Source organism: Cicer arietinum, chromosome 6 (genome assembly GCF_000331145.2).
Source record: "Cicer arietinum cultivar CDC Frontier isolate Library 1 chromosome 6, Cicar.CDCFrontier_v2.0, whole genome shotgun sequence".
NCBI classification, from domain to species: Eukaryota; Viridiplantae; Streptophyta; class Magnoliopsida; order Fabales; family Fabaceae; genus Cicer; species Cicer arietinum.
In genome coordinates this window covers 18,042,722-18,062,277 of record NC_021165.2, presented here as the reverse complement: position 1 = coordinate 18,062,277, position 19,556 = coordinate 18,042,722, and the positions used below count along the sequence as shown (strand labels likewise).

General features: G+C 23.7%; 1 protein-coding gene across 1 annotated transcript; it reads right to left on the bottom strand.

Annotated features, from left to right (window-relative positions):
• Window positions 1-810: 810 nt before the first annotated feature.
• LOC101506547 (BOI-related E3 ubiquitin-protein ligase 1-like) lies at window positions 811-2,269 on the bottom strand. Its single transcript, XM_004505270.4, has 3 exons — window positions 1,917-2,269; window positions 1,497-1,830; window positions 811-1,395 (listed from the first exon to the last, which is right to left on the bottom strand). The coding sequence occupies exons 1-3, from the start codon at window positions 1,973-1,975 to the stop codon at window positions 868-870; spliced, it is 921 nt and encodes a 306-aa protein (XP_004505327.1). The 5' UTR covers window positions 1,976-2,269; the 3' UTR covers window positions 811-867.
• Between the last annotated feature and the right edge of the window lie 17,287 nt (window positions 2,270-19,556).

The window sequence follows — 19,556 nt, the reverse complement described above, 5'->3', positions numbered from 1 at the left end:
TTTATATCAATTAAATGAAAAAAATAACAATATAATAAATATGATTAAATTTATATATTCAAATTAAAATAATTAATATACCAATAACTAACTTATAATTAATTTTATATTTTTAATTTGGTAACACTAATGACTAAATATAAATAAAATGCTTTAATTCTTATCACTATTACAAACATCCCCTCTTGCTTTCTTTGTTTCTCATTTTATCTAATTTTTTTTTATAAATCCATGAAATATCAACTCATTGATAATATTTAGTTTGACTTTATAATTTAAATTTCATTAGAGATATAAAATGTCTTTGATTATAATATTTATTCCTTCTAAAAGTTTTAAATTAACTAATTTAAAATTGATAGGGGATATGAATAACTTTTTTTGTAAGCAGATGATATAAAAATTTGATCATCTTATTTTATCTAATCTTCAAAAACTTTTCTATTTAATCTGAAAGTTAATTCTTTTTGTAATCATCTGAAAGTTTATTAAATTCTTCACTTATTTACTATCCGATCAGTAACCGGCTGCAGTTATTCCAACAGTAAGGCCGTTGAGGGCAGTAACTGACTTAATTAGAATTATGAATTATATCCTAATATCAAAAAACTGTAAACTGAGACAATAAATAAATTAAAAAAACTCAAAATTATATTTTTCCTAACACTATTCTTCAGATGACTAGAAAGATTAATTGCCGTTTTGTTCTCCCAATTTAGCTTGGGATAGTAATAAAAAAAAAGTAGAGAAAATGAAGGAGCAAAAAATGAATGATACTAAAAAAGGAATGAAAATTTGAATGGTTGATTTGCAATGAATGATATTCATGAAAAAAGTTGAGAATGAATTATAGTAGTAAAATATAGATCAAGAGAAATTTACACGAACAGTAACATTAATTCCAGAAAAACAAACCGGGCAATTCTGTAAGGTGGATCCACAAATTGTACATACACACAAATGCCGGCAAGGAAGCAACAACACTACGGGTCCTCTTATACCACAATTGCTGCACATCCTTTTCTTCATCACTGCCTCATCTGTTCGTTCTTCTTCCTCCATTGGATTGTACGCATTCGAACAACTCGATTCCGTATATTCCGCATTACCTTTGTTGTTACGGTTATCCTCGCTAACTTGCGCCATTACTTGTTCTATACTGTTCCGTAAGTTATTCACTTCGGCTTCATTCGTCTGCGCCATTTGCTTCCATATTTCAGTTTCCCTTATCAGTTTTCTCGCCCTTTGTTCTAGTATAAAATTCAGTTTCTCAATTCTCTGAAGCTCTTCGTCTTTTTCTTTAAGTTTCGTCGCTAATGACTCTTGAACTGCTGCCATTATCCTTGTTGATTGTCTCCTTCTTTCCAATTCCAATTGCATTCTCATTTTCTCTCCCTGTCGTTATCATTCAAAAAATAATTAGTTAAAATAGTTGCAAGTTGTTGTAACTCCTTTAATTTCTTGAGTTATAAAAGAAAAGGGGAAGAAGATTTTACTTGTTCTATAACGATACGGTCGATCTCCGATTGATAGGTTTGGAATTGATGGAGAAAGTTTTGGTCAGCAAAGAGTTGAGATGATAATTGGTTGTTGCTGTTGCTGTTGTGTTGAAGTGGGAGAGTGTTTGGTTGGTCTGTGGAGTCTCTGGAACGTTTCTTGGAGAAAGGGATGTTGTAGTTGAGAGCAGTAGCATTTGTGTTAATTGAATTTGAATAATAGAATTGAGATTGTTGAAAGGGTGAGAAAGATTGATTTGGCATGGGAATGAGGTTAGGATCAATATTCATGTTGTTGGTAGTGTAGAAGAAGTGCTTGGGTTTGATAATTTCTCTGCGGAAATTAACAAAGTAGAAAATGTAAAAGAAAAAAACAGAGAAGGAGAAGGAGAAAGGAAGGTGTGAATTGAATGTGTTTACCTATAGAATGGTAAGTGAAAAAAGAAGAGATTATTGTGGGGAGTAGTTTGAACTGCCATGGTCAAAGTTGGTTGGACGCTCTCTCTCTATCTATCGGGATTTTATGCGTTCTTCTTTCAATTCTTGCTTGCTCGTTGGATTACGATTACAACAAAAAGAGTGGTAAAGGGGTCAACGAAGAGAAGAGAAGAAAAGGAGGGATATATTTATATATACATACATAGACAGAGAGAGAGAGAGTGATAATAATAACAAGGCATGCTATTGGGGTGGCGAGTACTCGGGAGTCACGAAATGAATGAGTCCCTTTTATTTATGCCTTTATGGCATTGGCTCTTCTTTAGAGAGAGAAATGTCAATTTTTCATAACGCTATCCTTTTTCTTTTCCTTCTTTATATACAAATCTAATCTAAACTATACACTTTCAATTGCCGGATCTTGCTAACAACTAACCGTGGAATTTGTTTTTTTAAGTAAACCGCGACACTTGTTAAAATAATATCATTTTATATTTTAAATAATTTATTATTTAAGTATTAAAAAAATTGAAAATGCAGTAAATAAATTAATAGAATTATTTGCACGAACGACGCGTGGACATTGTGGTACAACGTGGCGATGTGGAAAATGCGCCACGTGGAAGAGTGAATTGAGTGGGGTAATGGACGCTTACACGTGTGAGGTACAAGAGTGGGGACAATAAAGGTTGGCCCGTGAGCGTTGCTCCTTTTTATCAGCCTTTGTAACTGATTCGGCCCATTTGGGTTCTGGTACAGTTGTTGAGGCATTGTTGAAAGAAAAATTACTTATTGTTACTAAAAAAACAATAACGAAAGGTAAGGTGTTAATATATTGTTTTTTAATTAGTTTGACTAATTCAATCAACTATGTTATGGTTAATATTTTTAATTTAAAATTTTAGCTTCGTAATTTATTTATGAAAAAGTTTATCATATTGTATGGTTTTGAAAAATTAAGTTTATTAACAGCTTAATTATGACAAGAAAAGAAAACTATGATAATTTCATCATCTGCATCACTCTAAAAATCAATAATACATAAGTTTAATTATAATTTTTATTTATTTATTTGTATTTGTGTGAAATTGATCTTTCTATTTAAAATTTATAATTTTTTATGCTTTTTTATTATTTTAAGTAAAAAATAATAACGTGAAATATTTTAAACGAAATAATATATGATAAGATGACATAAGATAATTAATACTCACAAAATTACAATAAAATCCTCTAAAAAGTTTCGTTTCAATTTTACAAATAATTTACTTTTGTAATTTTTGTAACTAAGAACATATAAATAATTAATACATTTAGATGATTATATGTCATGACATCACATACTACATCATTTAAAATATGTAAAATCACTATTTAGTTTTAAAATAGGATGATTAATTTCGCGAAATGAAAATATAGATCAAAACTATCATTAAGTATTAAGTCTAATGTATATATTTGGAAATACATTTACTTATATTCTCCTCTCTTTATTCAACCAACTAGGATAGCTAGAAAATTTATAGGCAAAATACATTTAGTAGTTCTGCACGAAAATAACATAAAAATCTTTTATCTTTTTTTTGTAACAACTTAGTTTTTTATATTTATTTTATTGTCAAATTTGTTTTTTATGTTTTATAAATATTTACACCGTGATCATATTTTCAAACCAACAAAATTGAAATTTAATATTCTTCTAGTATAAAAATAAGTGCAAAATTCTCTCAATCTATGTTATGAAACCACATATGAAAATTTAGTATGTTATACTTTATATAATTAATAATAAAACTCATAGTACCATTTTAAGTCTATAACTAAAAGTGATTAAAATTAGGTTATGATTAAAAATAGTACAACATTTTAACTTTTATAAACATAAAATACTAACTTGATAAAAAAAAAGAATTAAATAATCAATATGATATTTTCATGTAACTTAAAGGACTACACAATATATTTTATCTAATTTATAACACCTTCAGTATTTTCACCATCAAAATTGTTCCAATTGAGTTAGATGAATTATTGCCAAAGACTTCATGAACAATCTTATTAGAAGATTCAACATTAAAATCAATACTCTTTTCATCAGTAAAATAAAAATTCTCAACTAATATGATTCAATAAAATATATTATTAATTTTTATTGTTCTACAATAAGTGATTCATTTGTAAAATAAAATTAGCCTAAAATATATATGATTTTTAATTTTTAATATGATATTAATTATTTTTTCTAATTGTATAATTTAATTACTATTTTTTAAAATAAATATCATTTTTAGAGATGACTATAAATATTTAGAATGACTATAAATAAATAAAAAAATAGTAATTGATGTGTTTTCTATCATCACAAATATAAACTCGAATATAATATTTAAAAATAATGAATACATAATATTAATTAAATGATATAATTAAAAAAATAATTACTTTTATATAAAAAATTCAAAAATGACACTCATCTTTAAAAAGAAAAAAAATTCTTTTTACAACAAATTATATTTTATTAAAGTGACACTGTTTGCATTACTTTTAATTATAGATTTTCTATTTCGTTTTTGTCATCGTGATAATATATAATATTGAGAAAATACTATTTCATTTATAATATTTTTATATCGGTGAAATGGTCAAATCAATTATTATTTTAGGATTGTATGAAATATCATATAACACACATATTGGTTGTTTGCCCAATGTGTAACTAGCCAATCCTTATATAGTGGTGTTATTTAACAATACTGGAATTTTGTTTTGTAGAAATGTCAAATTGTTGAAAAACGTGTAGATGAACATGAAATGCGTGTAGTACATTGCTGAAGCAACCCCCTCCTTGACAGCTCCTAAACCTTGCTGTAGAGAGACGAAGTTTGGTTGCATTTGGCTTTTGCATGTGGGCTTGAAATTCGTATAAAAATTAAACAAAATGCCAAATGTCTCTATCGATCCAAATATATGTGTATACTTTACTTTGGATCTTTATTAATTATTCTATCCTCGACGTCGAAGGATCACAGACTACGTACATACAGCTTTTCTAATTGCCCCTAAAATAGAGGTATTCATTATATGTAGCTAGCTTCCAAAACAACATTAATTTCTAGAACTGTGCCAATACAAAATTTCCTGAAAGAAGCATCAACTGCCACTAATCAACCATTGCTTTTTGTTTGTCTTATCTTTCATATGCCTATGTGCTAGTGAAAGATAAAGTTTTATTTTTTTAAGCCAATTTATTATATTCAAAATTTAATATGTATTAATGATTTATTTTAAAAAAATTCATATTTAATTTACTATTGATTGAAAAATGTAAATATAAATGTAAATTTTTTCTTTCTTATTATGTTAATTTATTATTGATGGTAGTACTATAGTTAGACGAAAGCAATTTTATTTAATAAAGTGTCTGCGCATTTTACAAAGAAAAAAAAAAGAACCTCAAATACTAATGAGTTTCTGAGTAATTAATTAGGTGATTATCCACCTAATAATCTAAAAGTAAACCTATCAATATTTTAATTACAATGTTTGATCAAGATAAACTGATATGACCCCATTGTGTCTTATTCATTGAAGCCGCCTCATACACCATAGAGATTACTTTAATCAAAAGGTAATATGCTATAAAAATGCAAATCATGGTTTAGATACCTAAATCTTCATTGCTTTCACATGATCTAACCTGGCCAAGTTAACCTTTTATAATACAATCACAACTAATTAAGGTGCACGTGATGATTTGGATATTTTTTCTTTTGATAAAATTGGATATTCATTTTGAATTGTAAAATTTCGATGTGTGTTCTTTTGTACCTACAACAAAAAGACAAAGAAACACCATATATGTATTTTAAATTTTATTTATGAATTACGAAGCCATCAGTAACTCGTTTATATCTTGATAATTTGATTAGCTGTCTTGCTTCAAATAAGGTGTGATTAATTAGTCGCGGTCCTTCTTAATTTATGCTTAGTCTTTTTAGATATCTGAAAATGGAAAAGACACAAAAGACGTACACGTGTTAGTTGTTCGGTGTAAGTCTGTTTCAAAATTAAAATAATTTGCGGTTCATTTTAAATTAGATTGTTCGCTATAAATTGTTAATTCAATCCAATCTAATTAATTCACTTTAAGAATTTCACACGTTTGCTAATTTTTAGCTATGTGTTTTAGTCATATAATTAATTTCTCGCTAACTACCTCTGCATTAGCCTCTAAACAAATTTTCCTAGTTAATTTACTAAAATATTTTATAATTATATATAAAGGGTCAAATATATAAGTTTTGAGTTTTTATAAAATTTTATAATTTGATCTATGATTCTTGAAAAAAATTCGTAACTTTTTTGTCCTCAAATATTTTTTATTTTAATTTCTATTTTTAAGCTAATTTATATATATTATTTTTATTTATGAATGATTTTCTGAAAATATATCTAAAACATTATATATAAAAATTTGTAATCTTTAATAAGAGATGTATTAAATATCAATTTTTAATATTTAAGTAATTATCATCGATATTATTAAATTGTACATTTTATTTTAATTTAAATTTTATATTTATGTGAATTAATTATGATAAAATTATCAACAACAACAAAAAAAAAAAAAAAAATTTAAATTTTTTACTCTTAAAATTAAAAATATATTGTTTGAATCAAACACCACAATTATATGATCATTTCACTTAAATATATTAAAATCCAATAAATTTTAATGCTGAAATGATAATCAACACTAAAGATGTCACTTGGACCTAGACCTATTAGATACTCCCAAAATGTACACTCAATAAATAAGATAAAACTTGTATTATAGTTACGTGTACAAGTACATGCACAAAGTAATTACCCATAGCAATGAGCAAGGATGAGTAACGTACATCTTAATACAAATTTCTCAATGCATCCGCATCTATAAAATATTATTTATACTAATATATAAAATATATGTACATAAGTAAAAATATAAGTAATTAAACAATGTTACCAAAAAAATTATATTAAATTACATAATACTTTGCGATGTTATTACGATTTTACAATTTTAATTAAATAATATTGTAAAAAAATAATTTGGTTATCAGTTAACATGATTTATATTTTATATATAAGTTTTGGATAATATTCATCTTACATTTTATAGACTTATTATTTGAATATTTGTTATAACATTATTAATTTAAAATACTTGGATGTGTGAAATAGTTTAAAATTTTTATAATCACTAATAACAAACTATGAATATATTTTTAATTATATTAAATTATATGATATTTTTATATTTATAAATTTATTTTAACTAAGATATAGGTAATAAATATATTTATGTGTACTTAAGTTAGTTAGAGGTATATTTATGGATAACAAAGTTGTTATTATCTCATATGTATAAGTTTGATTATAGGTAGTTTTTTAAACTAAACGTACAAAGACGAGTATTGTAGTTTTGTATATAGGCCTAATGATTGTCATATTTAAAAACATAATTAGATTCAAATACGAGAGAATTTAAATCTTTAAATAAATATTATTATTTTTTTATATAGTTAGACTATGTTCACTGTAATAATTTTATTTGAGACGCGTCATGTATTAAATGTGGATATTTCTTTAAACGAACGTGCAAATTTAAGTCACTATATGCGAGAGTTTAGTCTTTTCGCTATATCCAACTCTTGTAAATTACTTAAACTAGTGTGTAATCCGTGCGTCACACAGAATCAACGTACATTTTAATAAATAAATTATTATATTAATATATATATATATATATATATCAATTCTCATAAATTTTATTGATATTAAATACATAAGTTGATTTAAAAAAAACAGCTTATAATCAAAAAACCAAAAATCTAATTCTAATCTAACTTAAAAACTACTTTCTTACCCGGTCAATATTAGTGTCATGACTTTAGCCACTCTTTAACGATGATGCCTTATTTTTTAATTATCCAAATAATCTTTTTTTCTTTCCAAAAAACTTATTATAAAACAATAATTTTAATTTTAAACAAATAAAAAAATGACTATTGAAAAATTAAATAATTAAATTAGATGAAATCAGAATTTTTAAAATAATGTACATGGACATATATAAATTAAGTAAATTAGTACATGCAAAGATGAGTAAGTAACTTAATAATTAATTTTTATTTTGGTGTATCTGGTAAAATATCTTTCATTCCGGTCCTAGCTACTCGTTATAAAATACTAAAGAAAAATAATCTTCCCATTACAGAAAAAAAAAAAATTACAATACACATTATCTTTGAATTTGCATGTTAGTCTTCATTAATCTTTTATGAATCATTTAAATTCTTTTGAATTTGCACGATATTTAATAAAGAATTTGCACGATATTTAATAATAAATTTAGAATGTAAAATGTATAATAGATTAGTAATAGTAATTTTAAAAAAATCATTACACACCTTCACAATGATGTAAACTCGACAAATAGTGATATAACAAATTTGTTAAAGCAGTGTTTGAAGTTTGAAAAACCATCACTTCCACCTAAAAACGGTTGATGTAATTAATTGTATTTTTTTTAATTCCTAAATAAATTATATATATATTTAAATATATTATGATTTTTCACTTCGATAATCTGGAAATTAACTTGAATTCATGGCTAATAAACTACATAAATTAATTTACTTAAATAAATTATTATTTTTCTCTTCAATATAACTCTGTGGCAAAAGTGTTTATTAGATAATTTAGAATCAAAATTATTATGACGGACAACAACTATTTATCTATTTATGAGAGAATTGAGAATCGAATTTAGTAAAACAAATCTTAGAAATATATATATACAAATGTACATTTTTTTTAAACAAAACTTAGAAACATAAACAATAAAAAAATATATATAACAAAATAGTAATCTTTTTTTATAAATAGATTAAAATAACAATGACATATTGAAATAAATTTACCACTAATTCATGTGAACATATTACAAAACAATTGATGTCAACCTTTCGAATTGACGTCTAATACTCTTAGACGCGGAACAAAATTGTAAATAGCTCTTCAAAAATGTTAATCTCAAATCAAGAAATAAAAGCTCACGGTTGCTTCAATTACATTCTCTAAAATTATGAAACACATTTTTTTTTGTTAATAACAACTAATATGTGTATAATTTAAAATTTGAATTTATAGAAGAAAGAATTAAACCTTGTCATCATCCATCAAGACCGTTTACAGCATAAAATTTATGTTTTGACATTGACCTAAGAGAAATTGAAGCAATAAACACAGATAAATAAATAATATAAATAACATTTATAAGACGGATAACGATTTGGTAAAAAAAAAACTAACAAGGAATCGTGTATATAGTAGATAATATAAATAATATTTATAAGACGGTTAACGGAGTTCGGCGAATTAAAAAGTGAAGTTTGATGGCACTAAAGAATTCGTAAAATAAAATAAATTTTTTAATTAAAGTAATTTGAAGTGGCGGTTGTTAAAATAGTGTTTAAAATTATCTTTCAAAAACTATCAAGTAGATGCAATTGATTGTATTTTATTGTTATTCTTTTTTAATTGTTATTCTCAACGAATGCATCACGTATAAAGTTCTGATGTAAGTTTTATGTTTTTGTTATAAAAAAAATCTTTTATTTTTAATTCATTCTTCTTATTTTTTAATTGACCATTACTTGATATCTTCTTAACACTCTAGTTAGTTGACACAAGTCAAACTTGTCAATTTATCTTTATTATAATGTATAGATTCCTTTTTAATTGTGGGTTTAATGTTTACCCAAACTAATGAAACAATTAAATTTTACTACTTTTTATAAACAATTTCATTGTTCCTTAGATTAACTTTAATTAGTTATTATCCCACTCTACTTATTCCTCTCTCTGCAATGAGTAAATTAAGACAATTTTGAAAAAATTACATTTAATATTATTTTAAAATTTGAAAACGATGAATAAAATAAATATAAAGAAAAAAATCCAAGAAAACAATAATTATGAAAAGCTGAGGGAGTGTTTCTATAAATATTTATAAGCCTTTACGATATCTTGTGAAAGTCACGAGTTACCTAACTATAGGTTAACATATAACAACAAAAAATTGCTACTTAAGATAAAGACTTAGAGATAATGTAAATCATTTATCCAATATTTTCTACGTACGACATCATTATGGTGAGAATATGTTATTTTGTTTATGAGAGGTGGACAATTGAAGTTTGCCTTTATTGTTGAGAGCCAGTATGTATGGACATCCCATGAGTCCATCTTCTTTTTTAAAATAGGAAAATATCAAAGTGATGATAACATATCAACACCACATATACACCTCCCCTTTCAACACATTCACAATAATAATTCCAAATGTTTAATAAATAAAAATTTTCCAAATTTATACAACCTCCATATGGACTCGTCCCTATATCTCCAAGAGGGGCAGCAACTCTTTTCGTTATGTTGAGAGCGACCAACCATGTTGTGTGGTGAAGTATTTATAAAGTATTTCAATTCATGGTGCTAGATGTGTACTTAATTTAAAAATATCAATTTTATTTTCTTGAAACATTAGTCCATAATGAATGGAGTATTTATCAATCAACTCAATTAACATTATAGGTGTCTTTGGTTGTGAAAATAAGTGAGAAGAGAAAAAGAGGATAGATTTAAAGTTTTGTTTGATATAAGAGAAGTATAAAAGAAATATAGAAAAAAAAATGTTGTTTATTTTTAAAAGTAACAAAATAAATCCCTGAAACAAAAATCTCAAATCAAAATTATTTTATGCTATTATATTTATAGGGCCCGATTAATTAAAGCATGTTTCGTAATATATTTCACAAGATTAAATTGATCGTTGAATTTTATATAAATGTTTTTTCTATTTCTTTAATTGATTGAATCAGTTTTAATGTTTGTTAGTAGTAGTTAAACACCGTAACAATAGCTCAAGAAATTAATTATAGTTTAAAAAATGCTTATTAGTATGATGAAAAACACTAACGGAAAACAATGTGTCATTGTTTAATTGGTTTCTATTTCAATTCGTGTATAGTTAGGTTTTCCACCTTAACATTTTAGCTTTTATGATTTATCCATGAAAAAGACTATTATACTATATAGCATTGCTGTTATTGTTTTGGTCCTCACCAATTCACAGTGAATATCTTATTTTGAAATCTTTATTAGATTTTTGAACTAAAATAATAGTGATTTAACATATTTTAAAAATGATGTGGTATACAATTTTTTGATATAGAATACTTTAAATATATTAATTATTCACATATTATTAATTAAATTACAAAAATAAAAAAAATTTGAAGTTGAAAGTTAAGTTTTTAGTTAGTTTTATGGTAATTTAATGAGTGTTAATCATTCAACACCATTCTATCATATTCTATGTTATTTAAATCATGTCCATCATTATTTTATAGTTAAAATTTAAAATAAAAGATCAAAACTATTAAATTTTAAAATAAAAAAATCAATTTCGTAAATTAATAAATAAAAAATGAGACTAACATTATAACTAAATATATATTAATTAGATGCACCACTTACAAGTTATCATCACTTATATGTAATTACGATTATAAGGAATCTACTAATAAGAAATAAAATTAATTTGATAAAATTATTAACTTTTTTATTTATTTATTTTCTCCTAGAGGTGAGAATAGATAAGATTGTTTTTATAAAAGTCTATGATCCAATTTGTTAAAAGTCTAGTTCAGTTTGGCATGTTCAATAAAATAATAAGCACGAGTTATTAAAAATTTAATTATTTAAATAAGTTAGAAAGACTCACACTCTCTAAAAAATTTAATATACTAGAATGACCACTCATATATATTTAATTAAAATATAATATTTATATATATTGTAATGATAAAATAAAAAATTCATCATATTTTTGTATTAAATTCTCTTTATTTTCTCTCTTTTAAAAAAATACTTTTATATTTATGTGATAAAACACTTTTTATTAAAAATTTAAACTTTAATTTTTTTTCTCAATTCCTGACGTCCATACTTATTCTTCTTTTTCAAAACTATTGTGCTATAAATTCGAAGATTGTATTTATTCTTTTTTTTTTACAATTGTTGTTCATGTATAAATATAGTTTGTTGCGAAAAATGAAGGAAAAAAATAGATCTTATGGTTTTACATGACTTAATAAATTTATGTTTTTTATTGGTCTATTAACTTCTTTTAGATATAGGCGAAATGTCCTTTATATAAGTCTCAACACAAAATATGCTAATATGATATGTTAAACCTTTAAAAAGGTCATACCAATGCTTAAAATAAAACATTTATACAACTAATAGGTCAGACTCAAGTTTTAATTTTTTTTAAGTACGCCTAACTTATTTAAGTAAAGTTAGGTCTTACTCGATTTATTTCAATCCCTACTCCCTCCATTCTAAAATATAAACTAAAATAGGTCATAGAAAGTTGACTTAGTTACATTTTTTATTTTTCTATTTTCACCAATTCGCATAAATGGTCTTCATATTTTAAAATCCAGTAGTTTTGGACAATCTTTCAAATTTTTTAATAAGAAAAATAGTCATTTTACATATTCTAAAGGATGAGATATATGATATCATGATTTAGAACTATCTAAATAATTATTTATATTTTATTAATTAAATTATAAAAATGAATAATTTCATATGTTAAAACCAAAATTTTGGATATGAATCGTTTTGATTAATTTCAAAAATATTAATAATTTAAAATAGTATCATAAGTCATGTTATTTAAAATATGTCATATTATCATTTTTTTAATTAAATTTTTTTAAAAAATATATCAAAATTATTAGATTTTAAAATAGAATAATAATTTCTCAAAAGAGTGAAAATATTGAAAAAAACAATTACACCAAGAACGTTTATGTAGTTGGTTTAATTGAGTAAATCTTTAGCAGTTTCCATCAACAAACAAAATGGAATCCTACAATTAAGTCGACATAGACAATAAGGCAAAAGAGAACAATAAAAGAGAACCAGTTGATGGCAAGTGGGGTGGGTCACTTTGCTAGAATTTCTCTTTTGGAGGCAGCCAAATGAGCACATTAGTGTAGAATTTGTGCGTATTATAATAAATAACATTAAGAGAAATAATATTCCTAATTCATATTGTTGTCAAATGGTGTGGACCAATCTCAACATCTATCTATATCTTGTAGTGACGTAGATGGATGATTGTTTTCTGTCTCCTTCCTAGGTTTGAATGAGTTTATAAATTTGTGGTAATGTATTCTATTAGCTTTTGTGATAAAAATTAATATTTCATATGAAATTAAATATAAGTAAAATTTGATGTATTTAATAGATATTTTGGATTAATTAAAATAATTTTTGTTGACTAATTTTTGTTTATATTTACAATACATCTAGTGAATACATATTTAAGCAATACACCATGTTGTTTAGTTTAACACAAGTTGAATGTACTTATACATTTTTGTTAGAGTTGGCATAGTAGAATATTACTATTACAAGCCTCTTACACAGACTAATCACATGGTCTCAGCTAAATTTTAAAAATATAATCCAACAATTATTTATTATAGTAATCCAACAATTGATTATTTTATTACTTAATTAACTAATTGATTGTTAGCGTGTGGAAAGTGTCAGAAGCTTAAGATCCATATAAAATAATGAAAGTACTACTTAAATCATCATGTGCAAGACATTTTCTTTTTTACATGTGGGAAAGTGCAAAACGATATGCACATAGAAACTTACAAAATATGCAGGATGCAATTATTCAAGACCGTGAGAGCAATTTTGATAACAAAAAATAATTGCGAGAGTAGTAATACTCTATGAAATTAATGGAATAATATATATTCTTCTTACTTTTGTACTAACTTTTTTCATAATTAATGTAAGTAATAATTTTTTAGATGTTTAATTTTACCGGTCTAATAATTGATTATTATTATATCATGCTAACAATTATACACAGTAACTTTCGTCTAAAATAATTATACACAGTAACTTTCGTCCAAAACAATTGTACACACTAAATTAGTTTAAATACATTAGATATTTATAATTGACGTTTACTTTTAAAATGCAATGTATGTTAAATTGAAGTCAATCGATGAATGTTGAATAAATTCTAAATTTAAGAAATTTGGTAAAGTTTACCTGTTCTATAAAAAGAATATTTTAACAATTAGGTTGCTAACGATTATTAATTAGCAAATTCTTCTCATTGATTCCATCAGTCACTCAGAATGTTTTTTTTTTTTTTTTTACAAAGAAGGAATCTATATATGGCGTATAACGCAGCTTTTCATAAAAAAAAATTGCAAGCTAAAAAAATTGTCTTTTTTATATATAGTGTGTGTTTGTTTCATGGTTTTAAAATCTATTCCCAGGACTAATTTCCTAAAAATATAATGGTGGATTCTCTAACAAAAGTTTTTGGCTTACAAAATGGTTTCCTATTAAAAAATATATAAATGGATTGTCTATTTTATGTTATTAATGAATAAAATGCATACATATAATACTCTTTTAAAGGTTTGTCCTATATATACTATCTTGTTCAATATTTATTCTTTTACAAATACCCTTAATTGAAGAAGAATATGCGTTTATTGGGAGGGCATAGCATATGAACAAAACTCATAAAAATGTGTTTAAAGTCTTCTTCATGCTCATAAAAAAAAATATTGTTCAGGCTTTAGTGCCCATTTTAATTATTAGACTACTTTAAGTGAATTGGGCCTAACCAACTCCCATTTTCATACAAGAAGGCAATGTGGGAAAAATAAAGTACTTATGTATTATGAATTTATGTACAAGAAAATACAATACTATTTATATTACGAAGGTGGAATGTCATCCCCTAGATTCCTAAATATATTGTGTTAAGGTGGATATTTAATTCTTCTTTAGTTTCTATTAAGGAGAAATAAAGATAATTATTAAAAATTGTTATATTTTATATTTCTTATTGTCAATGTAAAATTCGATATATATAATTATGATTGAATTGTACGTTGTAAAACTTTTTTACATTGTTAATACATGTTTTTTTTCTCAAAACCTAATTTCACTCTTAAAATATTTTTATTTATCCAATTTTACATTGACATAATCAAATTGAGTTTTTCAAAATAAAAATATATTTTAAATAATGCACATAATAGTTTTTGAAAAAACGTGATAAATAGTCCAAATTTAAATTTTTCTAAATTATTAAAGTTCAATATCTTATTTTATCAAAATGCATCGAAAACTTATATAAACGTACATAGACGAAAAAATAAACAAAACTGATGTACAAAGATGTATAACAAACATAAAGGGATCCATAAATTGTATATAATATATGAGTTTGCATTAGATATTTTTTCCCTCATCTTCTTACATTTTTAAAAATCTTGAATTAATACATATAAATTGATTAAACTAAAAATGTATTTTGACAACAATAAAAAAACTCATAATTGATCGATTCAGAAAATTCTGAGAGTGGGTGAGGAGAATAAACCACTTTTTCACTATCTTCAATTGGGCCCAGTAATGGGCTATGGATTTGTACTATTTTTCCTTTAAAGTTGAATTTTATACCCCAATTAGACTTATATTCCAAAATATTAAAAACTCAAATTTATTCCTTTAATTTTTATTAAATTGAGGGTAAAAAAAACTCCAAAATGTTACTTCTCACTAAAAATTTCCGGCAAATAATTTTTTCTTCAAATATCCGGTACAGATTTTATAACTATCGAAATTGTACTAGAAAATTTAAGAATGAATTAAGTTTTTGGAAGTTCATCGAAAATTTGAAACTTTTGGTAATTACTTTTCAATAGGAGAAAATTTATTTTTGAAATTTCCGATAAGTAATTTTTTAATAAAAAAATTTACTTATTCTGAAAAATTCAAATTGTGGTTACCATCATATAATTTTTTTGTTTTGTTTTTACTGTAGAATTAAGAGTGTTTTAATAAGTTTAAACATAAATTTTTTTAAATGAAAGGTATAAATTTAAATGGGGTACGAAATTTAACTTTTTTTTCTCCTAGAAATAGCTTTGGGCTTTGCTAAATTAATAATGAATACATGCTACATTCATTAAAAAAAAAAAAAAAAGGAGTTCTTTAAACAGAAACCATATTTTTAAATATTAATCATTTTTAAAAGTTTCATCTACTTGTTAAATTTTTTGAAAAATTGGGAATACAAAATAATTTAATTAATCCTTCGGACGAAGAAACTGTTTTTCGCAGCTTTTCAAAAAAATTATATTTTATGATTGATTTTTTAAAAATATAATTTTCACTATGATAAATAGATACAGAAAAAAAAAACTTCAATTTTCTTAAAAATCTTTAATTATATATAAGTTATTAAATGTTAAAATCAATATTTTAACAAACTCTTAGTTGTTATAACATTACTTTTTTTGAAAAATTATTATAACTCTAGTTTGTATTGGGATTCAAGTCATTAAATTGCATGGGGATTCAATTATTTTTTCCTAAATTATAAAGTAGTAATAGAAGATTTTTAAGGATACACTGTTAACGAAGTATATATTAGTGTATTGTCTTATTCTATTTTTCGTAGAAAATATTCCATAAACACTTTCTTTATGAATTACTATATTGATAATAAATAAAAATAAAAATAAGGTGAAGTAAATTTGATGAATCTAATTTTAAAAAATTTGTACCAAGTACAACAATTTTATTCTACATACTTTTATTTATACTTGAGATTATAAAAAATATACTTTTTTTTAAATAAATGAGTGATAAAAGTAAGTTGTTTATTAGAATCGGAGTATACTTTAAAAAATGAAGATATATGTACTTACTAATTATTTATTAAAGAGGTTCTTACATTAACAATAAAATTAAATTCACGACTTTATAAAAGATTAACCGACTTCTTATCAATTAAATTAATTTTCTTTAATAATTTAATAATATATTAGATATTATAAATAAATATAATAATATATAGTAAAGAGAAGGTACATAAATATATAACATAATGTTTCTTTTTTTCAACATATAATAATATATAAAAGAGGTAATATAGTGTAGTTTGGACTTTAAAGTGAACATGAGGTGAAATATAAAATTGGTGTAATTTTAGTATTTATGTTTGTATGTTTTTAACATATATACTAGTTATAATCCCGTGCTTTTGCACCGGTCCAAAATTAGAATCATAAAAATATATTAATTTAAATAAATAATTTATTTACAACGAGGAATTTACTAATAATTTTGAAAGATAAAATGTTTTAACTATTTAAATTCTCATAATTTGTTTTACAATGTAACATCTCAATTTATGCTAATAGTCAATTTTATTTGAATTCTCTTATTTTATTTTAAAATGTAACATCTCAATTTGTACTATTGTTCAAGGTATCTCTTAAAAGGAGGATGAATTCTTTTAAAGTGTGTCACGCGTCGTTTAAATAACTTTTAAAGTGTATCATGTGTCGTTTAAATAATTTTTTTAAATAATTATTTATTAGTTAAATAATTTTTAATCATGACTATTTATGGATAAATGTATGATCAAAAATAAATTATCCTACCATCTTGTTTTAAAATTCCTCACGTATAATACGTCCTATATATATATATTAAAGAAACATATCAAATGAGATGATTTTTTTAAATAAAAAATTGATATTAGCTATTAATCAAATTGTTAATGATCAAAATTAAAACAAAAAATCACTCAACTTATTTAACCGATCATGTGTCATTTAAATAATTGTTAGTCATGAGCATCGTTGATGGTTGTATGATCAAATTTTGTCTTATCACACTCTTGTTTTAAAAGTGATTCCATTTTATTTAGTTAATTTTTAGTCATATCACCTTCTATTTTATTATTTACCATTTGTAGATTATGCTTAATCTTCTTAGTTGTATCTCATACTCATAGTATTTGAAACAATATTTTAAAATAAATGTTATTTTTAATATAATTTTTTAATTAATTTTGAATTGTATTTTATGTAATACTATGTACATTATCTAAAAAAATTGGGATACTATGTACTTAAAAAAAATATTTTTTCTAATACTATGTACATTATATTTTCAGAGTATTAATGTCATTTTTAATTTAAAATAATAAAAATACATCAATAATTAATAAAATAATTTGATAAAGTAATGGCTTTTTTAATTATTTTATTTCTATTTTAATGTATTTTTTTAATAAAGCCGTTTATTTTAAAATAAGATGGTATAGGATTGTCTAAAAAAAAGAGATGTTAGGGATTATATTAGGTTATTCAAAAATAATCTATAAAATATAATAAAGCAAACATGATATTGTGACAAGTTTGACACGTGTCAGTAAAATAGAGTGTTAAACAAATATAAACTTTCTATTAATAGAAATAACCACTTGCAGATTTTTTTTAAAGAAAAAATAAAACTTTCGTTACATCACTATTTGATATGATTTCATTGAGAATTTAGTGGTCAATTAAAAAATAAGAATAATGAATTAAAAATAAAACATTATTGTGCAAACATAAATAATTGGTCAATCTATACAATATAATAAAACAAACATAAATAAAGTGTTAAGCAAATATAAAGTTTCTATTAATATAAATAACCATTATTGTGCAAATTTTTTAAAAGATAAAATAAAACTCGCATTAGATTTGATATGATGCGTATGACGAGTTGGTTGAGAATTTAGTGGTCAATTAAAAAATAAAAAGAATGAATTAAAATCAATTATATTTGAGACAATTTTTTTGAAAGTAATGGTTAATAGAAATAACCACATCGTGCAAATTTATTTTTAAGAAAAAAATAAAACATCTATTCATTACGATTTTGAGTACGTTGAGAATTAGTGGCAATTAAAAAATAAAAAAAAAATGAATTAAAAATAAAATATAATCAATTACACTGGTTATTTTTTTTGTAAGGAGTTGTGTACAATTTGTTCTCTTGGTATTGTGTGTAACTCTAAAGCATATGGAACAATCGAACACTCATTCAAATTCTATAAATTTATTTCAATATCGCATCAATTCAAAGTGTTTAATTAAAAATTTGACGTTCTCTAATTTGCTATATATTTTGTCTATCTCTATCCTCCAAGATTTTCCATAAAATTATATTAAATCTACGTTCTTTAATAAAAAATGTTGACACATGACATTTTTTTTTGTAAGTCAAACACTACTTTAACAAATTCATTATATCACGATTTAACGATGTGATACTTCTGTAAAATTATAATTATTTTTTAAACACTATTTTTTTCAATGGTTACATTTTAATTTAACTAATATACTATACATTTTATTTTCTAAATTTATTATTAAATATCATGCAAATTCAAAGGAATTCAAATGATTCATGAAAGATTTATGAAGACTAACATGCAAATTCAAATATAAAAGATATAAAAGATAATCATAACTTTTATTATATGTATTGTAATTTTTTTTTTTGTAATGGAAAAATTATTTTTCTTTAGTATTTTATAACGAGTAGGACCGGAATGAAAGATATTTTACCAGATACACCAAAATTTATATGAATTCTTAAATTTGT

Bases quoted from the DNA above. Each gene is read 5' to 3' on its own strand.
- LOC101506547 (XM_004505270.4), bottom strand. From the start codon at position 1,975: ATGGCAGTTCAAACTACTCCCCACAATAATCTCTTCTTTTTTCACTTA. The intron at 1,831-1,916 runs GTAAACACATTC...TAATTTCCGCAG, and splicing joins TTTCACTTACCATTCTATAG to AGAAATTATCAAACCCAAGC. The intron at 1,396-1,496 runs GTAAAATCTTCT...TGATAACGACAG, and splicing joins ACCGTATCGTTATAGAACAA to GGAGAGAAAATGAGAATGCA.